The 27,449-nt window shown below is 41.4% G+C and overlaps 1 protein-coding gene across 2 annotated transcripts in view; it reads right to left on the bottom strand.

Moving 5' to 3' along the window:
• Positions 1-1,333: 1,333 nt before the first annotated feature.
• The window catches only part of cadm1b (cell adhesion molecule 1b), a 138,488-nt gene continuing 112,372 nt past the window's right edge, over positions 1,334-27,449 (bottom strand). Inside the window, exons 6-11 of one of the 2 annotated variants that reach the window (XM_034604504.1) lie at positions 24,298-24,456; positions 22,571-22,667; positions 21,706-21,878; positions 14,761-14,811; positions 5,424-5,552; positions 1,334-5,268 (exon numbers count right to left, since the gene is read on the bottom strand). In XM_034604504.1, the coding sequence (XP_034460395.1) occupies positions 5,150-5,268; positions 5,424-5,552; positions 14,761-14,811; positions 21,706-21,878; positions 22,571-22,667; positions 24,298-24,456 (728 nt within the window). In that variant the 3' untranslated portion in view covers positions 1,334-5,149. The remainder of the gene's footprint in view (positions 5,269-5,423; positions 5,553-14,760; positions 14,812-21,705; positions 21,879-22,570; positions 22,668-24,297; positions 24,457-27,449) is intronic. The other variant, XM_034604505.1, reaches the window with a different exon arrangement.

The raw sequence follows: 27,449 nt of genomic DNA, 5'->3' as shown, positions 1-27,449 counted from the left end.
ACATTTTCTTTCATTGCTGTTTGTATAACCTTTGAGAAAATAACCAGTGCAGACTTTTTATTTTCTGGTAAACACACACAGTGTTGTGATGCTCTCATACTGTGCAGTGTGTTCGGTACAATGTGATATAAGGATTATAAATTATTGGATTGATTTCAAAAAAATGTTTTGTGAACTGAAACTCTGTCATCATGCTGTTTATGGGTTCAAAAGAATAAAATGTAAATGGGAATTATACCTGGAGCATTTGTGCTAAACAGGAGGTAAGTGTGCAGACGGAGCCTGTTGCATTCGCGGTTGTTCACCCACTATTTATTCCCACATCATTTAATTATACCTCAGCCAAGCCAAGTGCTACATGCCATCAATCTCAATCAATCAATTAACCAGCTAAACAAGCCATGCTCAGACATTCGTTCACTCTCAATTTCCCCATTGTGCTAATTACACTTAAACATGTCATTCCAAATTAAAGTTGAACATTTAAATGGAATTAGTAGCATCTAAATGAAACATCACACTGCCGCATTCACGCTTTCGCGATGCACTGAAAACTGGCACAGCCAAACAGCAAATGCTCGTGGCTGTTTTGAATTTCGGGAGTTCAACCCAAAAAAATGAATATAGGGAAAATCACATAATCTGCCGTATTTCAAAAAAATCTGGTATTTAATGTTCCTTGAGGGTAGCATTATATTTCAATAATTGTATGAGTAAGGGAGCGAAGTGGCTGGTTTCTAAGGTTAAACTATTCCCATTAAAGTTTGAGTAATGTTATTGACCTTTACCTGGGATGGATCACTTAAAGTAATGGGAAATGGTGGCACTGACAGAATTATGATGACAGAATAGCTTATGGTTATGAATAACGTCGTGTTCCTCCAAATGCCTATCAATTTGTCAAATCACTAGCATCCACGTGTTCAGTCGGAAACCTCAACACGGGCCCCAGAGCCTGTCACTGTCAGTCATTTTTGTCGGAAACATTTTCTCGACTCTGTCTTTACCACACTGCATGTGTCAGTCACTGATGGGAACCTCAGATTGCTGCTGCTGCTGCTGCTGCTGCTGCTGCTGCCGCTCACCCATATCAAATCCACATCGGTACAGTATTTTTGCCACATCGCAAGATCTGCTTCTTCTTTGTGAGTTTGACAAGTATCAGCGGCTCAGGAGGAAGTGAACAGGTCCAATCCAGCTGACGTGTTCAGCACATTGGACAGGCGGAGTGAATTTTACGACAAATACAGATGAAGAAATGCTGTTCTCCAAAAAGCAGGACAGGAGTACAAAGGGAAACCGGGCTTTTGATCAAGTCACAACAGCACACCGCTTTAAACATTGATATCTTTTTATTAAGACAAGTACTCTTCTTATTTTTTTTCCTTTTGTAAAAATGTTGGTGTTAACCAATACAAAATATGCATGGCCATATGAGAAACATCCTCTTCACTACACAAAAGAAAAATGTTGCCTGGGTACAGAGAGAAATTTAAGATTCAACAACAAAAACAACCATCTGGGGGCAATAAAACAACCAAAGCACCCCCTCTCCCCCCCCCCTTCCCAGGCTTTGAACATGAGTTTCATCCAAATATCCAAGACATGTTACAGATCATTCATAAAACTTCATGACACAGTAAATACGCCATCTTTTCATCTATGAAACTTTATGTATGACTCAATGCAAACAGATGCTTAACTGGCTGTGGTCACATCCTAGAATTACTAAATAACCATATGTAAATAACTATATGAGCAAAGTGTTACAGAGGAAGAAGAAGTTTTCATGAACATTCGTCGACACTGACTGTACATAGTTTTTGTCTGCTTAACAAATCTAGTTTTCTGTCTTTGTGAACTAAGTCTATGCAAAATAAAACATTAACGTTTACTGTAACAGTGCACCATATTAAGAACACAGAAACATGTACAACTGAGAAAAACATGTACATCTTGTGATTTCGTCACTTTTTGAGTAGCTGTGGTACTACAGTATATACTTGGGGCCTTAAATTTGCATTCTACCTGAGATGCAAAAAAACACAACTATTAATACTCATGAACCTGAGAGAGTGAAAACAAACATACTAAATATCAAGTATTTTTAAAAAAAAGTCAAAAATTGGATTAGAATGATGCCTCTGAAAATCTTTCAATGTTCCCCGATTATAAGCAGCTGTCACTTCATAACCATTTCAAAAACAAAATTAGTCATGCACATTACTGTTTCCATGACACCAAAACCCTTAGATCCGCCAAAATATACTTTTAGTATTTCTTATTACAGCCTTTAGTACTGTATTCCTCTCTGGTAATACTAGTGAGCCTTGTCCTTTAAGACTAAATCCAAGTAAAATAAACAAATGAAGTGAAGTAGAGAAAATGATTATGGCCGAATTGAAATTGTTTTGTGATTACTAATTGATACAATAAATACTACATCCTGGAATACGATATTCTAGTTACTGGAAGCTGCCTTACCACCCTGATAAACAAAAAATTGTTTATTTTTTACAAAGATGAAACTCATTCCAGCTTATTTTTTTATTTATGCTCCATGTCGTACTTTTGATGGAAGTCAATGGTGCGTTAATATAGACACCGTGGATGAGTATTGGCCCTGTAAGTTAGAAAGAACGGAAACATACAAGATATACTGTGAGAGTATTCATGAGGATACTGTATGATACTAACCATATGCCTCAAAATCAACGAAGGCACTAAATTATGTCCTTCAGTCTTTTCATTTTGAATGATACGTATCAAGAGGTGGGTTTAAGGCAGTGGTTATCCTTTTTCAAAATACATGTACAGATTTTCTTGATTCAGGCAATACAATGAAATCACACACTAATTACCAAACAGGTTTTACTCTTCGAGCTCTAGCAGAGTCGGAGGCATGGAGGCGTCTCTGGTCTGCGAGCTCGGATGTTAAGATTTAAGCAAAAAGAAAAGAAGAAATATGTAACAGCAGACGGCTCCTCTGTGAGGGTTTTCAGCAGTAAGGAAATAATCTTTTCCAAACCGAGTCTAAAGCTCCACGCAAATCTTTGATTACTTGTAAAGGCCAAGAGCTCTCACAAGTTATCCAAACCCAAAGGTAAAATGTCTTTACAGATAGCAAAGGAAATGTAACTGATTCATGTTTGCAATGACTGAACCTCTTTTTACTCAGGTATGGCCAAGGCCAAAAAAATTTAAAATCTGTATGGCAAGCAAGGTTCAGGTGTGGATATATGAGGAAATACCTTGATACCTTACACCTCAACTGAAAGGATATGTCGCTGAAAGAATGACACTCTTTCCTCCCTTTAACATTAATGCAATCAAATAAAACAGATGAAACATTGGAAAATAAAATAAACCAAAGTCCTTGTAACATTTCATGCTTACGGCTTAATACGCTGTATTATCTGATAAAAATCAATCGTTTAGAGAGGAGCACTCTGCAAAGTGGACTCTCCGCCTTTGCTGTATACAAGTGATTTCCATTGTATACATGGACATTTGGCATAATTATTTTATTCAGTCCAGGGTCAACCATGTGGGTGGTATGAAAATGTGAAAATAGAACCAGAAGCAAGCACAGCAGGCCGTACTAATATCTAGCAAATAGCACATTTAATTTTTATTTATTTTTTGATTTTATGATCAACGCAGCAGGACTGGTGTCTCTTTCAGGCACCACAGAGTATCTGACCCTGCAGCCAAAATCATGTCTGCCAACAGAGAAGACGTTTTTTTGGTTCTAATTATTAGAGCATTGTTTTCTGCCATGTTTTTGGTCCACCCATCTCATGGATGGAAAAACAAGGATTTTGATGGAAATGGTCACTGAAAAGATAATATAGATCAAGATTTTGAAGAAAATTACATTTTGGGAAATACACTTATTCACTTTCTTGATAAGAGCAGGGTGAAGAGATTGATAACCACTCTCATGTCTGTACGATAAAGATGCTAGCTTAGCTTAGCACAAAAACAAAACAGCTAGCCTAGCTCTGTCCAAGCGCAACAAATCCACTTACGAGCACCTCTAAAACTGATCCAAGTGTTTTTTCTTGTTTTTTGAACTTTTACAAAAACCATAGTGTTAAAATGACACACAGTTTGAAGTTTAGTGCAGTTTAATGGTGGGTTGTTAGTTATTGTATTTTTATTCAGCTAAGCTAATTAGCTGTTGGCTGCAGTTTCATGGCCAGCTGCAACAGCCTGTGGGAAACAAAAGTGAATGTTATCTGCAAAAAAAAAAAATCCTGATATAGAGATTTAAAATGAAAAAACATCTCAGATTTTCTCTATAGAAATTTGAATTCCATATTATGGCACATAACAGCTGTCAGAAGGATTTAGACTGTACTCCACAACACCCTAAACGAACGCTAAACTGACCTCACACCTAATCGTCTGTTATTTTTCTTGAATCCAGCGAGGGACCGGTTGTACTTTGCCGTTTGGTGTGAAATGATACTTAACAGCACTCCTACTTCACTGTCAGGAACAAATACATTCTAAAATAACCATGATCACTCACAACTGTTACATTAGTAATCAACACAGTGACCTTGAAGACCTTGTGTCCTCACTCGGACCCGGTGAGGAGAAACGTGTTGACACTGTCTTCCAGTTAATGAACTCTTGAGATTACTCAACAGAAAGAAGAAGGTGTGGATGAGCTGGCTCCTCAGATCTGGGTACGTGAGCCAAACGCCAGCTGCAGCACACACAGACAAACACCAGGCCCGTTTAATCTCCTCCGAAAGCCAAATGCAACAAAGGATCAGGTGGCTATACATGGAAAGAAAATCCAATCCAACAAGCATGTGACGGGGGGAAAATAACCAACAAAATAAACAAAAGAAATAGAACAAGGCACAAAATTGTCTGTAAAATAATTGAACTGTACAGAACAGGCCCCGGCAGTCCAGGAAGGGTCGGATAGGAGACTCAGCAACGCCTCTTATTACCACTTGGCCCCGGCAGTCCTACTTCCAACTCTTTTCCTTCTCTTCCTTTAAATCTCACCCTCCCTGCCCTCAAGCCGTCTCGTAACCAATCAAGAGTTAGACATAATGCTCCTACAGCACCACCATCACCACCACCATCACCAGCAGCATTCCCACCCGTCTCTCCTGGCCCGTCCAGTTTAGATATAGTACTCCTTCTTCTCGTCTGTGTTGTTGTGTCCCCCCTCCGCGTTGATGATGGCCGTGTCCGCGTCGGCCGCGTCGTCCGCCCCTTTGGCTTCGTGCGTGAAGTAAGTTCCTGCAAAAGAGCGCAGACAAATTATCCACCACACCTCCTCCGCCTCCTCATCCTCGTGTGCACTTCAATCCCATCGTGCTCCACTTTCAACAAAAAAACACTTGAACTCTGAGATGTGTTCATGATCAAGTATGATTGCGCGGCCAGTGCTTTACCTTTGTGTCTGGCAAAGTATCGACCAAGAACAATGAGTGCACAGAGGATGGCAAACATCACCACGGCAACCACTCCTCCAATGACAGCATGGTCAATTTTCTGCGGTGCCCCCTCACCGGCTCTGGAGTCTGAAAACAGGACAATAACCGTAAATAATTTTATGATCAGAAAACCCTCTCAGCCAGTCACAGGGCTACAGTAGTAAAGAATCACACAGACATGGAGTCTACTCGAAGCTGAGGCCATTTCTGCAAAATAAACTATTTCTTTTGTTCTAAATCCACCTGAGAGCTCCCATAAAGAACATCAATTAACACGCCTTAGCTCCTTTGTTGTGTTGTAAATCAAAGGAGTAGAGTGTTATTTTACAAGTGACAATTCGATGAATATTTATTTGCCAGGCACAACAGTCTTTGTGCTAAGCTAAGCTAATTAGCCAGTGACGTGAACAGTTATAAACCAGACATATATGTTGCAGGCAGCTCTGCCCGAGTCCCTTGAGTGAGCGGCGCTGGAAAATGTTTTAAGACGGTTATTTCACCATGAAACAGTCGACACAGTCTGCAATTTCACTGAGAGTTCACACACTGTAAAATACATTGTGATTTAAGAGGCCATTTCTGGAAGTCATAGAGCTCAATCACCAGAAATAGACACGAGTTTGGAAATAAATTGGCGCCTGGAGTCCCCGAGCGGAGAAATACGTGGCTGCCTCAGGTGTCAGAGAGTATCACTGTCTAGAGTTTAGCCAGATTTATCAGAGCACCACAGAAGAACAGGGCCAAAAAAAAAAAATTTTGAAGCTTTTAAATTTCCAGTCTCAGAATAGTTCAGAGACATTCATCAATAGTCTATATCTGTGCACATTTGCACTGATGGAGGAGTGGCTGGTGAGGGAAGGCTGCGCTGTTCTTTGCTGCATGAGAGAGCAGCTCAATTTTCCATCACTCACTAGTCATGCTCCGAACTTGAATGATTTTGATAAAAGACGAATGGAGGGTGCAGAATCTCTCAACATGGCGACGTGAAGCGAAGTCGAGGAGCTTAGCGACACGTTCGCATCTCAACCTTTAAACGACACCCAATTTAAGTTGCATTCAATTAGCAGAAGGACACGTTGGAAGTGGGATGGCGAGGAAACTAATTAACGAGGAAAGTTTTGTTTCGGTTGAGCACGCCGTTAGAAATGGACTCGTCTGCACGGAGCGAGCCACGGCTGCGTGTCGCTGTGCGTGGAGCGGAGATGTGCGAGGTTTGTTTACTGTATCGGGGATGTCAGATAGCACAGCCCAGTCCCGGCGGGGGGAGAACGGCTCATGCTCCATGCTAATGAACATACAGCCGCTAAATGGCCTGTGTGCAGCTCTGTCTCCTCCCCTCCCCCTCTCAGCCTCCCCACACCTCCATGCCCTCACCTTGCTCACCGCTGTCTTCCTTTTGACACATCCACCAGGAAACATGCAGGGTCTCAGCCCCCTCCGCTCGCCGAGGCAGAGTTTTATTTAGCCGGGAGAGAAATCTGGCCAGGGTAAGCACTGAGACTCTTATCACAAAAATGTCACAGAGGAACTAAAAATCCCATAACACCTACAGTATCGACTGCTATGGTTGGTTGCATATCATGTTGCCTATATCGAGTTTACTACTGAACAGGAAAAGCCACAAAAACATCAAATTTAACGCAGCACACACAAGAAATGTTACGGTTACAGTGTTGCTGCATGAGTGCATTATAATGTAAGGAGATTATGAGACATGTTACATAATGCAATGAAATGCAAATGTAACATGATTTCTAACATAAAGGTCATGCGGTTATATAATAAATGTTTTCTGTAGGAGGATCAGAGTGAAAACAATGATGATGATATTCCAGGTTTCACATTTCGATGGTGTTCTGTTTTTGCACTGGGTGTAAAAATATTAACATCTGAAAACAATGTGCGGTTGAACATTATTTTATCACAACAGCAGGGGAAATCATCTGCCCTGCACGAATACCAACTTCACACATCCAATTAACACCTGCGTATAATGTGCTATCTGAGCTCTTTGCTTAAAGTTTGCTAAATAATGACATTATTATCAAGATAATCACTTTTCATATTCAATATTTCAAACACATTTACATGACACCAGGCAGGGGGAGTCTCCCGAAAAGATTCTATTGGTGGCATTATGGGAAATGTTTTTTGACCCATAATAAAGTCAGGATGTGTCTGCTGCATCAGTTTGACAATTTTTTAAAAGGTATCACATGACAAAGATGTCATACCCAGCTCACATAATAATAACCAGAAGGTTAAAGATTTTGGGGGGAAAATCAGTATGGAAAATATGAACCACCATTATTTATTATTACACATTAAAATTCTTTTTCTGTATTTTCTGTTTACCTGAAATGTGATAAGTATCAGACAATGGATGACTAGATCACTGGATTTGAAAATTATTAATTTGTAAAAAACTTTTAGATTAAAACAGACACACTCATGCACGCACGCACGCACGCACGCACACACACACACACACACACACACACACACACACACACACACACACACACACACACACAAACACACACACACACACACACACACAAACACACAAAGCAGATCACTGAGCCAAAGTGGTTTAGTTTGACAGATGATAAAGAGCAATAGACTTTTTTTTATAGATCAGAAGAATAATTTTGCTGAACCAGGCTGGTTTGAAAACAGAGCTTCTCACAAACACAGGAATAGTTCACCACAATAAAATAATGTCGTTATTATGCTGTCATATATAAAAACCCAGATATATAACAGAGCCAGTTGATCGCCAGATTCAGGATACTGAACCCAGAGGCCAGACTATAAAATGGCTTCTTGGTACAGTCCCCTGGTTCGGTTGAATCAGCGTCTCCATGAGCAGGTCTCCTGGACCTTGATTTTGAAACTTGATTATTTTGTCCACTCACTGTATTTGGGTGGAGGAGTGAAAAGGAAGTTCTAGGCTCCAGAGGGGCAGATGTGTATCTGACCACGATCTCCCTCCTCAACAGGAGCAGGTTTTATTCACCAAATGTCATGTTTCCATTACTTTCATTCCTCCTTCTTCCTGCGTTTAATTAGTTTGTCATTCGGCGCTCTGACACATCCAGGGATCAGGAGTGTGATTCCCTGTGGCCGTTCATGTTCGATACATATGCATTCATAATACCACCAGGGGCTTAGAATAGAGACAGCCTCCAAATGACAGGCTGTGTTATTACTCCGGCCTTTGTGGCCTCACACTTGAAATAAGTAGAATTTGATTATGTCTGTAATATAGCCGGTGTCCACACCGCCAGCGCAGCTCGGCTCACGGGTCGATCGGGGAGTGCTGACATGCCCACACCGGCGTCCTGACAGGATGTGCACAGCCGTGGGGATTTATGGGGGAATAAAGAGGATTTGCAACTGATGCTCATGTCTGTGCGGTGGTGGAAGCTGCTTCACTGAACTCCCAGCGCCACATGCTTTACAGTCGCACCTTTCTGTCTCTGTACTGGAATGACTAATTGCCACTCTGGCCAGTATCGGAGCGTCCTGTCAGACTTATCTGTCAGGGCGGAGATCTGAGCTGCGAGCTTGTCACCAGGCTTATTACACGGAACATAATTTCAGTTTTCCAGTCTTTTTTTTTTCTTTTAATAGTTTTTTTCTGTGCACAGAAAGAGGCCTATCACGCACATGCGAACACACGCGCCGTCCCCCACACACACAAACACATTACAATTTATAGATGTAATTACATGGACATAATTGAAACAATGACTCTCTTGCATTGATAGAGCAAAGCCTTCACATGCACTGAACGGCCTCTCGCAGTAACCCATTCATGGTCAGCAGCAGGACAATGGGGCGATGCTGCAGAATCAGCTCAGGGAGCGTCTTGCAGCATTGAACTGCTGGCATCCAGGGCTTTTGTATTGGTTGTCGTTCGGAAAGAGGAAATGAACGTAATGAGATGAGCACACATGGGCAATCTCACCCCAATAATTTTTTCTAATTGCCGTTGTAGAAGACCATCAACACAGCACAATATTGTCCTCGGTTGAATTTCAATGCCACTGCACGGCCACTTAATAGATTCCAAGAGTCCTTTGTAACAAGCACAACAATGTACAAACACAACTGTGACATTTAGCAGAGGTGCTGTTATACGAGTGAAGGTCTGACTAACTAATAAATTGGCAAATGAATGGAAATTGTGAAGTGAATTTGAACCGGTCGGCTGTTTATTGTGTCTTTTGAGATTTGCACATTTCCGTGTACAAAGGCAGCTCGCGCCCATCTCCACTTCGCCTCCTCTTCAACTTGTTTTTCCCCCCCCGAAGTGGAGATCAGGGCGAGGAACAAGGTTGACGGAATAACAGAAATCCCTGCTCTGCTCCTACAGTCGCCTTAAGTAAGACGCCACAGAAGAAAACCCTTATCTGCAGAGAATGAGTCTGACGCAAATTGAGTTCATTCGCACATAACATTCAATCTCCAAACCCATAATGTGATAAGTAGAGCTCTCATTACCATTTACAACTGCTCCATGAAAAAAAGAGCTCAATATTACTGCAATAAAAAACTCTTTTAACTTCAGGGTGGGTTGGCATTACTAACTTATTCCCTTGAGACCAATTAAAATGGACCATTATGATATTCTCTTTCTTTAATGACCGTTTAGAAGAAAGAAAAAAAAACTGCAGGTCAGAAGAATCTCAAAATTTTACTGAATCGGAGTAAACAAATGTGAGGAAAAAACTAATTAGCATTTCTAAATGATTCTTTAATTCTTCCAATGAAATACTTCAAAGACAAATGATACATGTGAGAGTTAAAACAGCGCCGGTGGATGTTTATTGACTAATTATGTTGAATACTAAATGCACTTGGAGCAGTCTTTGTTGAAGTCAATAGCGTACATGGAGCTGAAGCTGGAATCCCAAGACTTAACAGCAGTGGAAACCTGCCAACACCTAACATGTACCAGCGCTGAAGGAGGAAAACAGCAAACAAAACATGTATGAAAACCTGCCAGAAATGGATTCCCTAAAAACGCCATCTGATGCTAAATCACACGATTTAACACGATATCCCACGTTTGTCGGAAACAAAGGCGTCAGAACAACCCTGAAGTCATGTATGTACTCTGTGCTCCGCATGATAAAGGCATAAGGATCGACAAATCCCTGACAGCTTAACCAATGCAAGCAATAAAAAACTTAATTATGGTTGGTGGTATTATAAAGTCTGATGGGTGCAGTATGTAAGCCTGACTCAGGTTCATGTGCAGTGTAATGTTTGCTTGCGAAACAATTATTGGTTGTTATTTTACACCCAAGTACGAACCATAAACCGGAATAATGTTGAGCTCAGAGAACTAGTCTCCCTCTCTAGTCTTGATGACCACTCAGAGCTCTTTACACCACAGGTTTGCTATTCACCCACAGACACATTCATACAGTGCATCTATGTGCAGCACTTCAACCCACATCATTCATGCACTGTCGGGCAATTTGGAGTTCAGCGTCTTGCCCAAGGACACTTCGGCAATGTAGGGGGGTTTGGTTTCAAAGGAAGTAAAACAGTAACAACAGCACAAGCATTTGAATGAATAGAGCGAATCACAGAATACCCTGAAACTGGTTGTTGTATTTCATATAATAATGGCAGTATAATAAACTAGAAATGTTATGTAATTCTGAACTGTACTTAGTTTTCTTTTACAGATAACAGATCTTTTTTGATGGGTAATTTTTTGTACAAAAGAGAGCTGTAATTCACTCTTATTTCTGACTGATGTGCACATGATTAAGATAAATTAACTTGAAAATCATAGCACAGAGATCATTATTTAAATGTCTGCAGGTATTAATCTCAGGTTACAAAATGCTCCCATAACCAAATACAACAAAAACTATACAAATGATAGGAGCAGAATAGGAGATAGGCTTTTTCAAAGTGACAGGGACGATGTCAATTCCCGCCCATGCCTTTAGTTTATCTAGCTAAGGTCCAAACACCAGTTAACCCTGGACTGTTGATCTGTGGGTCTTTCCAGTCAAGTCTACAACATTATTCCTTGTTCCTTGTCGTTTCCTCTGGCTCTTCTCAAAAAGCCGGGGGAGGGGGGTTACTGAAGGCTTAGCCGGGATATGATGTCCCTGCATTGCATTGAATTGGATCATCTCTGAGCATCTGACGAGCTGGAGCATTATTGCCACAGACTCCCTTTACTCCTCCAGAGCTGGGGATTCTGGGTAAACTCGACCCTCTGCCCAAAAGAAATACAACCACTGACAAAGAACTTGTGCAGTGTGATTTTTTCCTGTGGTGCTATAAGCGTCTACTGTCCATCTTGAACACTTATATTTCTCAGATGTCTGAGTGTTTGCCTGTTTGGCAGCGAGGGAAGAACGATTTCCGCCAAGTTGTTCTTGATGCAACACGTCAATTAAGAGCTTTTCCTTTAGTAAATATTGGTAGCAAATTATTTTCATCCTTTAAATTCCAGGAACCTTTTATCATGATTTCCTAAAAATTAGCTTTTATTCAGATGTAAATTACAGGGAGATTTCATAGAAAAATCAACAGAATTTGGTTCTATTTGTAAGGGAAATTCAGAAAGTGTTAGTTTCCAAAATTATTAAGAGGATAAGTAAAGAAGAAAAAGCTAATTATGTTTTCATATAAGTGAAAAATGGTCCATACATTGACATCAGTATCCATTGGAAATGCACTATATTTAAAAGCTGAATATCAGCTAATTTGGGCATGTGGAGAAAAACAAGACCTAAAACTTTCAAACACAAGAAGGACATGACTAATCTGCCCCAAGAGATCCACACACACACACACACACACACACACACACACACACACACACACACACACACACACACACACACACACACGCACCAACACAATTAGGCCTTCAACTGGCACTTTGGTGTCCACGGGTACAAAGAGGAAAACCTTGAAAGTTAAATTGTAGCATTTTGAACAAAACCTTATTTTCGGATCAATCATGAATCAAACAGAGAAGGACCTGAGTTAACAATATTCATAAATCCCCTTTCATGTTTTCTTCCATCCAGAGGGAAAACAGACGTGCTGCTTGTGTGGATTAGGGAGTGACCGCAAGCTTAATCTGTCCGTTCAGTAAATCCATCCAGTAAAAAACAGTGAACGTGTCGTACGTACGTTAGAGCTAAAATCTACAAACAACTAAATCTACTAAATCTATATCATTGAATTCCCATTAGCTGACATGGCAGTTGCTAATCTTCCCACGGTCCACACGTAAAAATGTCTAAATAAAAAAAATTGATACAATAATAAAAGCAAGGTCCAAACAACAAACACACTGATCTGCAAGCATCTCATCCTCATACAACACATCCATAAATAATATCAGTAAATTATTCATGACAAAATATATAAAAGAAAATCATTGAGTGTGGCAGATGAATGACAACTACTTATTACAGTAAAGTACAACTAAACCCATAACTATCTAATAATATCCATAAAAGTAATTTAAATAACATCAGCTGATTGTCTTGTATACAATTGTTTTAAATTATAATCAGTTAGTTGGTCAAATAATGAATGAATTGTTTTTTGTGATAAACTTGATTGATATGTGATGAGAAGTGTAAAGGTATTGATTGGACCTTTAAAATTAGGGCCATATATAAGTAGTGGTAGTTCAGTGACCTCTGATTACAGCAGAAAATCACAGCATGGTGGTGGCAGCCTATTCACGCTCGGGTTATACTGTATGAATAAGAAATCACGCCGTACACTTCCTTACTGGCGAGAGGGAAATACTATACTGTGCTGTTATGCTGATTAAGGTAGTGCAAAGCAATCTACCGCGAGCCAGCTTAGCATTGCCCCTGTGACAGGGTATTTAGAAGAGTAGTGAACTGCAAGAAAGCTCAATTACATCCTCCCAGCATGTACTGCATAAATCATGGTAAATCCTCTTTCAAGCCTGTCTTTCGGAAATTACTGGAATGTTACAGCAGAAAACACAGAGGCGGATGCATCAGTGTTATTCCGAGGAGAGGAGCTTAGGATGGAAATGCAGAGTAATGCACAGCTCCGCAAAAGCAACTTCCTGTTTGACTGGGCCACACCCAGACAGAGAGAGAGAGAGGGGGGGGGGAGAGAGAGAGAGAGAGAGAGAGAGAGAGAGAGAGAGAGAGAGAATGAAATGATGCCGTACTCCTGCAGCATGATCAAGGACACGCCGCGGAAAACTCAGACAGGAAGAGAAGCAGGTTTGAAGTCCAAATCTCAAACGTAAAGAGGCAATTAAAAGAAATGCAAAGGCGAGGTGCGCTGTCAGAGTGATCGTCCACATGACGACGGACAGATCTATTTTTGACTCTTGACTCTATTTTTAATCGAAATAAAATACATAACAACAAAAAACTAAATTGTCAGATGAAGTAAATGTAGTAATACATTGTATCCGACCTCATTACAATACCAGAGCTTATGATGCAGCCTCACATTGGGTTTCACACTTTATTCATTATGTGAATATTGCTGCTCTACATTTTCATGACTGCATGAATTGCAGAGCGGTCATGACAAAAGGGCCAAAGCTGCCACATCTCTAAAGCAGCTATTGATGAACCGATCTATTCTTTAAGGATAGTTTTTGTATTGAAATGTCACATTCTGGCATATCCAAATGCCAACTCCCAAGGTTGCCTCCGCCGTCTGCGTAGCCTTAGCGGTGCTTTTGACATAATAGCATTTCTTCTTTTTTTTTTAATGGTTAATATTGAAATGAAAATTTGCCACAGAGATAAATCAAAGTCTAAAATAGTGCTTACAGAAGGTGTCAAAAGGTTACTCGGCTATAAACAGTGAATGAACCGCCTTTCATTTATTTCACATGCCTCTGAGAAAATAGTTATTGATGTTTTTTGGCCTCTCAAAGACGAAATGTGACTGGTATTTGTCGGGGAGATGCAAAGGGCGTTATACTATGACGGATGGGCCGGTTGAGATATGGCTGCAGATGCTGATAAGATAGCAGGACAGCAAAGCGGAGGCTCTACATTTTTTCTCTGATCAAACATGTGACTGGAAAGGGCTATGACAGGTGTCTCGGCGTCGCCTGTCCTCAATGTCACCTATCGGCAGCACCATCTGATTAGAACTGGTCATCCGCAGACTGTCTTAGCCTCAGGTACAATGCCTTTCTGTCCCCGAGTACCGGGTCATACATGCATGCAATCACACACACACACACACACACACGATTGCTGAGAGGGACAGTAGTGGGGGCATACAGTACCTTGCGTGTTGACTGGGTTGGTGGTGGGTGTGGGGATAGTAGTGGGAGCATCTGGATGAAAAGAGTCAAAAAAATAAAGAACATGTGTAAGAAATAAAGGAAGACAAGAGTAAAGGAGTAGACAGAGGTCATTGACGAGGCTGCACTATAAAATCATAACATGCACATGTTCTGTGGTGAGGTGATTTTGAAGAGACTGCAGCTGCTTCCACATGTGGCGAGTGAGACGCTCCACAGCTTCTGCGGACTTTATCCGACCGGCCTCCTACTATAAGGTCCATAGAAATCCAGGAGAAGTCGATGTGTGAACCCAGATGGGGATTCCCCCACTGGATTCATTGCGAGTGAGTGGGGGCGGGGGGTGGTTTGACGCTTCTTACGCGCAACAGACACAAAAATGAAAAAAAAATAACAAAAAGAAAACAAATATCAAGATGTCAAGAGAGTTTGTGGTGATAAGACCTGACACCAGTGTGTCTGTGTGTTGTCAAGAAAATCACGGGATCCACGCAGTGAAGTTAACACATCACTTCCTGCCTCTGCCTGCTGCTCCCGGCTGCTCCACCTCTCACCTGAACAATGTGGAGGATCTGTTGATGTTGTGAAGGCGTCTGTGCAGAGAAGCTCCCGCTGCGTTGTGCATGTGTGAAAGGCAAACTCAGGGTAAAACAATCTGTAAACTAACCAAAGCCAATTGTCCGGATTTTACCTGTAGGTCACGTCTGAAGATGTCTTAGGAGTCGGTGCTCGATGCTCTGTGAGGCTGCCTAAAACAATACTGATGTGCCCATCTGAACACCCGAACAGGTTTTGCTTGCTGTGATCATTCCTCCAGTTAATACTGTCCCTTAAGAGTTCCCTTCTTAAAGCAATTTCAATGTAAGTGATGGAGCTAAAATGAGGCTTCAATAGTCTGAGTCATCGATCGAGTGGATGTCTCCCAAGGTTGATGTACTTTGGGGTAAAACATCTTTTTGTGTTAATATTGCTCCACGGCAACTCAGTACAGAAACTCCTTCTAGGAAACAAAAATGGGAATTTGGTACTAGAAATACTTTCTCTGGAAGCTATGCACGTGTTTTGATCACAATTATATCCAGAATGCATCTCTTCAGGGTTGTTATAAAAAGGAAGGAATGATTTCAGTCTGAATAAAAGGGATGGATGTGAAAATGATGACTGCTGCTTCTGCTAGTGTTCTATAAAAAGTCAACCGCCATAATCCTTAGGATTCATCCTCTGGTGACCATGATTATCCCAAAACACATTTCAGAATAAACAAATATGTTACTGTCATGGTACTGCAGGAAAAGTTGGAGGATCACATTCACATTCATTAGGATGAATCATCTGGGGATCATGAACCAAATATGGGAATCTATCTATTACTTGTTGATATATTTCTGTCAACACCTGGAAGACAATCAACAGAGCCACACTATGCTACCATGTCCAAAAATACCAAGAAAACTGGGGCTGTATCACATTAAACTACTGGATTTATTTTATTGATGTGTTTTCAAATTAACAGTGAATAATAATGTCTGCCAATCCTGGATAGCTGTTGCTATTTTCCACAGTTTATCTCCATAATTAATATCAAACTACAAATGAAACTATTCTGGTGGCCTCCCGCTGCAGCACAGCAGAGCTCCAGGCTGCACCGTCCACCCGCACTGCACTGATTAGATCTGTTGCTAACCCTCAAAGAAAATCATCAGAAAGACAAAATGGAGGGCAATTCAGGTGTGCCGTGGTACTGAGGAGGGCTGAAAGCTTCCTCGTCAGGGGTATATCTGCCTGGCTCTGGTGCAGAGGAGATAGCACAACCCCTTGCTGTGGGAGAGTCACAGCAGGGGAAATTAGCTGGCTGTCTCCATGCCTTTACTGTCTGCACTCCATCAAAAGAAAGCAGTGGGGGACCACACACTCCCAAACTAATGATAAAACATCAAGGACAGCATAATGTTGCCGCCGGGGATGGAGTGTATGTATGGAGGTAGTGTTGACGGAGGTAGGGGGGTATCAGGGTATCAGGAAGAGATTCTGCTCTGACAGTATTTGAAGAGGGGGGTGGGATAGATTTCTTTCCCTGTGACTGAAGGCAGTCTGATAGCTGAAATGTCAGTGTCTAGAAGAGGGAAATTGGCCATTCAGGGAAGAGGGTCTTCACAAAGGCCAGGATAGGATGTGGCACATATAATATCCAGCCGAACAAGAATTCTCCATGGGCAATTTCCAGGCTGGATGACTCTGGGCTCAGCATTATGAGGGCTGAAATATGAGTGTATTTTGGGGAGAATTTATATCACTGAGGAATTTGATATGAGAAAATTTAACCATAAAGAGAAACAATGTAGGAGAAATTGTTTATCTACGCTTGCTTAAACCTGCCTGTCGACAACAACAACAACAACAGGATGATATTTTTCTTTTTCTTTTCTCTATTCGTTTCTCTTGCTGTAACGCTTATTTTACCTGACATGTCGCATAGCATTCCTCAAAACACAGGGTAGTTACAACTTATCTATTTAATTCTTATTGAGACAAAATAATTTTGAGATTTAGTGCTGATAGTTGTTTCTCATTATGCTGCACATTTGTGAAAGTCATGCTCATGAGTCATGTCTGCTCACATTGTGTCAAAAACCCAGATAAACCCTAAATTTCCACTGGCTTGAGATTCTTTGACTTCTTGTCCTAGAAGATTTATGGGTCAAAAAGTCAACTGTGGCTGAACTGAGGTGGTAAAAGCCGCATTGTTCTCCTGCCAACAGGCAGTAAGTTTGAGTTATAGCAGCAGATCACCTTTTTGAGAGAGACAGGCCTCTGTCTGGCCAACTACTCTCCCGCAACCCACCAAACACTGGCCAGGGGGCACAATTCACCGCCTGCTGCAGACACACCCTTGCGGACAGCAGCATGACAAGACTCTTTCTCAGGGTTTTTTTCGACCAGCAACACATACTCACAACACATGCACCACAATGGGAGTTGATTTGTCGTGGATTTACATCGGCCTCACACCTGTCGGGGCTGTCGCACAGTGAAAGGTCATTCGTCTTTTTGAAAAAGAAGAGCCCTGAAGTAGACGGAGGCAGAGGGATGGACCGACGGAGAACTGATGGACAAATGGGCTACACTTTATCAATAACACTCACAAGAAAATAATAACTCTTTAAAATAATGAGTTTGTTGCATGCAGTTGGTTGAATAAACAGTATTTTTGCAGGTATGTGATGGCTTTAAAAGTCTGATTTAGTAGACACATATGAGAATGGGGTTTGCAGGAGTTAGTAGGGACAATGCATTAGTGGACGGTTTAGGTTGCGCTAAACAGGTTATTGTGCTAAGACCAATCTACGTTGCAGAAACACACAGGGATTAAGCCACTAACAGCAAACGTGATTAGTCTGGGACAACAAACCCTCATATGGACCACAACAAGATTTTTTTCTGGCATTAAATCCTCCACAAAAGAGGTGTGGGAGTCGCAGACATAATTATACGCAGTTATGAACACCTTTTACCAAGCTCCTGTGTCTCATTACAGGGAACTGAAGTCATAGAGCTTCCAATCCTCCTGCACCAGAGAAACAGTGTTTGATGGAATCTGTTAAAATATGTGAATAGCACGTTTGCTAATTGAAGGAGTCGTAGCCAAAGGCACAAACACTGATGATAAAGATACTGTAGGTTGCTTCCTTACGAGAGAACATTCGCTTCCTATTGCTTTTCAATCATTCATGCAAGTGTTATGATGCACAGGACACACATCATTCATGAGTTCTGAAATAACTAGAATATTATAATACTACTTTAAATATCTGCATTTGACACGACACACTCACACAATCAGGGGATTCATTCAAGGAGAGGGTGCGTTAAATCTCAGTTTCAGAGGAATCTTCGCACAACAGTTTAGTCATGAAAGCTTGAATAAGTCTGCCTTGAGTAAGCCATTTGCCGGGATGTGTCGTCCTTTTGTTTGGGAGCGATCATTACTGGGCCCATTGGGGACAAGCAGATGTCATCATCTGCCTGGCAGAGCGCGATGATGAATAACCATGGGGCGGCGGAGTCAGGAGACTCACAGGAAACCTATGTCACAGTCGCAAAGTCACACATGTGAACTACACAGATTCTTTCTCTGAACATCGACCAACGTACAGACCTGCTGAACATCAGACAGAGGGCTCAATGATGTGAGTGTGTGCTGGGAGACTTTTATTTTTTCAAGCAACTGAAAATACTTCAGCGATGAGAAAAAAAAACAGGGCCTGTCCGAACGCTGTGTACCTGAGAGATTTGGATTAGTGAGGCCCTGCTGTGTTTGAACAGTTTTTAAGACATTCGTAAAACACAGCATGGTTTCTCTTCCTGCATTTTCCACACATCAACAACACCTATCTACTAAACCAGTGAGGAGCCAGTGATGACATTTTTCATATTTCCAGGTGTAGAAATTCAGTCCCTGGTTATTTAAACATAATGCATCCACAACACTCCCAGTTCTTCTTCTGTGATTTCTCCTGACTATTACAGGGGTTTTTTGTCTCCTCTGCCCAAGACCTTGTCCTTCCATTAAAATGACTGCTTGCTGTATTTCTTTTCAAAATGCACTCCACCAAAACAACCAGAGTCCAAACAATATCACCAGTCTACAACCTGCAATCGGCTCTATCGCAAAAACCTCAATGAGCCTATTTTCAACAGTTGCTTACAACATTAAACAGTTATTTTGGTTTTAACGTGAGTGCTGGTTCCAGTGACTAAATCTAACAACATCTAACAATCTGATTACTGTGTGATGGATAGTATATAATAACCCACCATTGAATGTTTTCACCGGAAACAGTGTGACAATGTTTGGAAAGGTGCACATTTCATTTGATTCACATTTAGCATGTTGTCTTTATTCTCTAAGCAGCATGACTCCTCACACCTGCCTGAAGCCATCAACGGATATACTACTCTGCCATAGCAGTGGGTTCTGGAAACATTATAAAAAGGTTTCCTGGAGAAATACTTTTGCTAAATAAATAAAACATTTTACAAGCTGAATCAATCCCCACAGACTGGATGATAGTCATAATAAGTTATTTCCCCCTCAACATATGACATCTTTAGTTGGGATACAAGATTGACTACACCAGGTTAAGATTTTTAATTAAATGCATCCATTCTGCTAACATGATAATTACACTGGAGAAGCAGGGAGTTTGTGCAGCAGAGTCACCTTTTCTCCTTGTTCCGTGTACGGTCTCTGGGAGACAATGTTCTCGGGACCCAGGCAGAAACAAATTGAAACTTGGGAGCGAAATACAAAACGTTCTTCTAAACAGCAGGGAGCAGGCGCTCGGCGGAGAGAAAGCTGAACTCACCAACAATGGCTGCACCTGCAGCACATTTGTTTCCCCCTCATCCTCATTCACCCCTGCCAGCCACCCAAAATAGGGAATTAAGGTCCGAGGAGTGTGTACTTCATTGACGTCATGTTTCATGATTTGTGAATGATGAAGTCGTCCTCGTTCTCAAAACTTCAGACAGTTGCCTCCTGCTGTTCACGCTTAAGTGCAAAGATGGCTGGTGCACCTTTAAACAGTTGAGTTGTTTGCAAAGACGTTGAAACTATATTCAGATATTGTGCGATGGCAGTGGAGTGAATTCAGTGGCGGTGGAAAGAGTAACTGCATTTACTTGTATTAGTAATTTATTTGATGTATTTTGGATTTTTTAATATCAATTGTTGTGATGTGGAATGTGGAATGTGATGTGGAAAAAAGAAAATATTAAAACTGCTATGCGTGTACCACGAGTGACATTCATGTAAAGGTAAAATGAAAAGGTGGCCTCACTGAAGGGCAGCTGACACCAAGGGGATCAAACCATCCACGACATTTCCAGTCTAGTCCTGGGAGAGATCGTCCTATTATTGTCCTTTACTGGTTGGCTGCAGAACACATTGAAATTCCACCCACTTCAATGTGAGTCAACAGCACCAGAGCCCATCTCTTTATCATAGAAAGTAAAGGTGAATAGTCATATCCAGGAGTCAAGTCCTAGTCTACTCTTCATGATTTGGGTTGAATTCATTTAGATTTAATGGAATACACTGTGTGTGAGAATGTGATGAAGCCTAATCCTGGTCTAAGCTGGCAGTGTCCTCCTCCTCTGTTCAACTGCCCCGAGCTTAGCCCCAAAAAAGGAGGTAATTACGGTTCCAAGGTCAGTAGAAATATTTAGATATATTTTGAGCAGGCGGATAACAAACTGTAAACAGTGCATGAGAGTGATGCTGTAGTCTGAAAGAGCAATAGTGAAATGGATACATAAATGTAGAAGAAAATGATTTTTAAAAATATCAGTCTTAGAATGAATCTATTGAAGGGGGAAATAGAAACGTTGTACACCAGCTCATACAGCCCACTTAATGTCAGCAGTGTGTAAGTATGAGACAATACAGACTCTTCCAACTGATCCATTCTCTACTCCAACATTTTAAATATAACTCTACCAGGAAAAATCTCACTTCCTGGGTTTCGAACACACTAGTCCAAAGTCAACAGCCACTTTATCCTTTGCTTTCCACACTGTACGGTTCAAACTCATCATCCTGCATTAACAGCACAGCTGCGGTTCAAATCTTCAACATAAATTGGGAGCACTGTGGATTTGTCATCTGCAGCCACCTTCTGTGATTAAGCCCCCTGTTCCTCTCACTAATGGCTTAGATCCATATATGTTTGAAATGTGAATCTGTTTATTGCACAAATGCTGCAGTAAATCCGTATCGGTGCAATACAATCCTCCGACTGCCAAAGCTGCAGTTGGCAGTTAAGTCTATAAATCTCAGTATATCAGCAATACAGGCTGAATTCCGGTGTAATAAGAGTGAGTGATGGAGGCATTTAAACGTGGAGTGCAATGAAAGGTAATACCTACCATATACATAGAGGATGTAGTCGTCGTAGGCCTCGCCCACCGTGTTGGACGCTACGCAGCGATAGGTGCCGTTGTAGGACTTGTTGAGGTTCTCGATGTAGAGATCGGAGCCGGTGACCACGGCGTGAGACGGCACATCCTCCTCCACCCGGAGCCAGTTGATCTGATGGGGGCTGGAGAGAACAAATACCACACGTGCATCACTCAGGAGCTGTCTATCCACACTAGAAATCTGAAATAAAGGTCAAATCTAAGATGGTCTGAGGAGGGGCCACTGACAGGGCCTGTCTAATGATGTCCTTCATACAGCGTGCTAACAACTGTTAACATTTAAATGGTATAATGAAATGTGAAGGTGAAGGGGGATGTGGCAAATGGTAAATGGACTGCAGTTAGATTGAGCTTTTCTAGTCTTAATAACCACTCAAAGCGCTTTCTACTACAAGTCACATTCACACTGACATATGGCCATTCTATATTCTGGGATTTTTCTGTCACACACTGAACCCAAACTTCCACCGGTTGGAACAGCCATCAGGGGCAATTTAGGCCCTTCAGCAGCTCGCACACAGTAAAAGTACTTTAAAGTACTTGTACAAGTAGTTTACGATGTACTTAATAGAAAAATACAAGACTCATAATCTACTTATGGCAGAAATAGATTTTATTCCCATTAAAGTTGGACAAATAGGCTGAATTCTGTTCAATGGAAGTGGATTACCCCAAAAACTCATACTATTTGTACAAGTATAGTTTAAGATACATGAATTGCAAAAATCCGACATAAGTGGACGAGCCACTCCACCTGCTGATATACAATATGAAATGATGTATCAGTACATGTAGTTTATCGGTGAACACTCACTGTGGTTTTCCCCCTGCGATACACGTCAAGTCTAGATTGTCACCTTCTCTGGTTAAACCCTCAGGATATGTCACCACAATCTTCACTTCTGGTTTATCTGAAAGGGAAAGAAGGTGAGTAGTGACAGAGATCCGGTGTCAAAAGTCATGACAAGACCACACATTTTGTATTTTTCCATCATCTGCAGCTAAAAGAAAAAGGTGAAATGATCGTGGGCTCTGAGGTGAAGCGCTGAGAGAAACAGACGTCTTAATGAAACGATTATGCTGTGTGTTCAGTCGACTTTCAGTGAGTCTACATTCAGCAAAATGATTTTTTCCTCTTATCAATGCTCACCAAAGATTACCAAAATGTCAAGCGATTCCAGTCAAGCTCTCTCTTTTTCCTTGAAAGGTCAAACTAAACAGTTGTCTACCTGAAAAAAAATGTATATTCTACCCAGAATACAAAAGGGTACCATAACCTTTCTTTGATGTTTAACAGTGTAAGGTAGCCGGTGTTAACTCTTCAATCAATGCACCATTTAAAGAACACCTAAACATCATCTGACACTGGAGTAAAAGTTTTCACTCCCCTGCGGGGACTGTATCTTACGGGCTGCTGGGAGATTAGAATGACGGGACTGTATGATCCATAGAGAACAGTGTCAGACAGCATAACAACCTATAGCACATCGATGATCCAATACAAAGTGTGTGCACCAGACACACTTTATCAGAAAGAGTAGATTCTCCAAGTTTTTAGTTGTTCTTCATCTGTTTGTGGCAGTTTTTCCTCTTTAAGGTAGTTTATTATAATTGTTCTTTTCTTGTTGGCCATTCTATCTTCAAGCCCCTTTTCCACTGGTCAAACTAACATTTGGATTGTATCTGTAATGGGAATGGATACAATCGGCTTTCACAGCCCGGACTTTGAAGTGGACACAGGTTTTATTCCAGCTCCGATCGGCAGTGATGGAAACCTGACACCTGGGTGAACACGCTAATTTGGCAAGACAGCGAGGTGAGAGAGCCCCTCAGTCTTTGATGCATTCATGATGTGTTTGGGAGGAAACAGCAGTGAGGCTAAGTTCTCCACTGGCAATGGCAAAGTAGTCAATCGACCTTTTTGTGTCTCGTTTCGGGTCATCTTTGTAGTTGTGTCTTTGTGGTCATTTTACAATGTCTGTAGTCGTTTTGAACATCAATTGTAGTTACAGTATTTTAAGTCTCTTTTTTTTTGTCTTTTTGCATCTTGCCCAATTCAGTTCACTTCTCTGTTTGGTTATGTTTCGTCTCTTTGAAGTTGTTTTGAGTCTCTTTGTAGTTTGTGTCTCTTTATAGTTCCAATATTTGATTGATTTCCCCACAAGAGAAGTTTAAAGTCATTTCAAACAGAGGCTCTGACCTGGTGCCCAGTGGGACCTTGAGGAACGTATGAAAAATGTGAATGTGAATGTTTTGTTTTGTTTTGAGTAATATTTACATATTCACAGATCATTGTTGGCATATTAAACCAAAAATTAGAGTGTATGCATCTGCTTGCAATAGAAAGTCATTTAAGTCCAACTTGGTGCCCCCTAGACTCTGAGTTGAGTAAATATCTGAATTTTATGCACCTTTGATTGATGAGACGTGTCTCTTTAGACCCATGATATCAATAAATGCCACAGACCCATCAGAGAGTAGTTAAGCTCCCCAGACAAGAAACAATCTCTGGTGCCGTAAAAACAGTTTTAGGTCACTCACATAGCACTTCCAAGTGTCTTTGAGCCAGGAGGTCCTTCACAGCTGGGTGGTCAATGATGCAGTCCACTGGTACTCCATCATCCTCTTTGGTGACAGAAATTTTTACCCGGCTGCTGACGGTAAACATCCTGTCATACGTCTCCTCAACTGTTGTCTCACCTAGAAAAGTCATCACAAGCGCGAGATGGGAAAAAGGTTAATGGCTAAACCGCTCAAAAACAAATCTGAAATCCTGCAGCCGCCTCAGCCGGCAGTGACCGCGATGAGCAAACAGTCGTAGCTATTAGGAGCACATTACCTGTCAAACTGCGGTGCTTTCAAATTGCATTTACATTTAATTCATGACTCGGTGATGTGGTGCCCAAATGAGACTTTGGAGGATTCAGGTGAGCCAGAGGCCTCCGGATGTGATGAGAGCGGTGAGGAGCGGCTGGGTCATATACTGTAAGCCTGATAATGAATGCCTGTGCAGCTTGAGGGCTGAGCATTGTTGGGGCCAACCCTGCAGTAATCCGCTGCCCACTAGGCCCTAGGCTGTCAGAGGGGCATTCATTTAGAGAGTATTACAATGCCACAGGGGCATGGCATTAGCCGCAGTGCTGTGTGTGATGGTTTACTCGCACTTAATGAAGTGAGGAAATAATTACAGCCCCACTCTGACCCGCAGCACACTTCCATTTCAGCCTTGTCGCAGGGGAGCCCGGCTGGACTCAGGGCAAAACACTGTTGTTCCACAGTTGATGATCACCGGTACACACATATGTGGCCTCTTGATGGATATTAACCCCACGTAACACACACCCACCCACTCATCCACCCACCCAAGAGCTGCCTACATAAAATTTAAAGTACTGGGATCAGTGAGTGGTCAATGCGCTTGAGGGCATTAAATTTGACCACTCTGCCAAGTGCGGTGAGAGAACAGGCTGTTTGCGAAGCACAGCGACTGTTAGAGAAGAGTGAGTAAGTAATAACAGCAACATAATGATAATAACAGGGGGAATAAAAGGCGCGACTGTGATGAGAAAACAGAAATAAAGGACTTTTTGTTTTAGAAACTGTGATCATCTTTGTTCTTTCTTACAGACTCAGCCAGATGGCAAACAGTTCATTTATTAACATGTGAACACATTAAAACCCACAATGAGTAAACACATTACAAGATGTAGAACATCGACCGTACTAAAGTTATGAAAATGTATATCTAATGTATGAAAAGAAGCTATGAAAATAAACACTTTTTTACTGTCACATTTACATAAATGTGTTCTTCAATAGCAAAAGAACAACATCATTTCATATGAGGAGCTCTTTTGACAGCATGGAATCACAAAGACCAAACATATAATACGTCGAGTACGAGTTTACGAGGGTTGTGGTGATCAGTCATCAGCCCCTCGTCCAATCACAGTGCTAACGGCTCAGATCGAAACGCCTCCTCAAATAGGAAATTCATGTCAGTCTTTGGAACTTCAAAGTGACATAACTGAATTATAATCTCAATATTAACATCTTTATTTTCCAACATATATTACACCTGAGATGATTAATCATTTAGCAAAAATATTTGGATAATCTGTAATTTTCAAGTAAAAGTAGAGGAAATAATGTCAAAACAGATTTTAGCGAGACGATCTAAACCTATGATGATATATAAACTGTGGAAGTGGAAGGGAGATTTCTTCTCAGTACCTCTACAGACCGCTGAGAGTTTGAGGGTTCTGCACCACAATGTAGAACTGCAGCCTTCTGGACAGATACTTCAGATGTCGAACCTTGAATCTGTTGGACCCAGACTCTCAGTTTGTGGTCAGGTAACCACTTTCGACTTCCACATCTGCTCCAGTTGTTCTTTCAGCCCCTGGTACTTCTCAATCTTCTCGTGCTCTTCCTTCCTGATGTTTACTGTCAGCTGTATTTTCTCATGTATCACAGCCGCCGTCATCTGCTCCTTGTCAACCACCACTGTGTCTGGTTGGTTTTCCAGCAGCTTCGTTCCATTGGTTTTACTGATGTTGAAACCAGCTGCCTCTTGGTCAGTGTGGATGTTCAGCTCATCCATAATGTGTTATAGTAGCATATCATCAAATCAGTATCCAGAGTGTGTCCATATTGTATAAAATTGTGTACTCATATGATCTGCCACGACTGCACTTCACTTGATGGAAACTTTGCAGAAAATAATTGTATAACTGCAGGTTTCAACAGACAGTGTCTTCAGTGCAATGTCAATGAGATGTATAATGGCCCCATTCTATCTCATGCTGCCTTGTCTGCAATGTCCCCAGATGTCGTGCCTCTCATTTGGCCTCTGCACCACGCAAAGTACCAAAGGGACAAGCCAAACACATCTCAAGGTCAGGGAAATAGCACTGCTCCCACTCGTCCCAGTGCTGTCACGAAAAAAAAAAAATGCAATCCCCTAATTTGATTTCTAGTATTAATTATTTTTGGTTCTGATTGTTCTCGGGAAAGGAATTTTAATATGAAAAACGTCTCAAAGTTCTGCGCAATGGTTTGAAGATCGGACTCGTGTAGACGGAGCCATTATCATTGTACAGGCCAACCGACGCTTGTCAATTATCAGTGTCATCCAAACTCGAGACGGGGAAAACAACTGTGGATCAGGTCGTGCAAGGACTTCAATCTGAATGCAGAGGAGATTTGAGTGTTGCAGCAGAGATGTCAAATCAAACGCTCTTGTGAGCATCAACCACCGATCAATCCCAGCGCAATCAAGCATAGCCTCTTCTCAGGGTGACATTTTCTTTCAGTCAGTTTCTTGTGCCTGCCATCGCTCTCTGCAGAGACGCAACTGATCAAGCCACTGCACTGGCATTACCATTAATAAAGCATGCTATAATTAAGATCATATGAATGGCAAAATCGCACTGGATCAATAAGGAGTAGTACTAGTGCTATTATACAAGTGAATTTTAATTATGTGTTTCGTATGTGGTTACAAACTTGAATATTATGCTGTCATTTTGAAAACAGAGCACCGCTTGGAAGAAGTTGCTAAATAATTTACTAATGTTTGAAGTGGAGTTAGAAGCCATTCATTCCTTGAGTGAAACTTTGTCTTTTAAGTTGCCAGGTTTGGGGAAGATCTTCACGAATTAAAGACGAGCGAGTCATGCTGGAGTAGTTTT

The sequence above is a fragment of the Hippoglossus hippoglossus genome, chromosome 13 (genome assembly GCF_009819705.1).
Source record: "Hippoglossus hippoglossus isolate fHipHip1 chromosome 13, fHipHip1.pri, whole genome shotgun sequence".
Lineage (NCBI taxonomy): Eukaryota > Metazoa > Chordata > Actinopteri > Pleuronectiformes > Pleuronectidae > Hippoglossus > Hippoglossus hippoglossus.
This window is presented reverse-complemented; position numbering and strand designations above follow the sequence as displayed.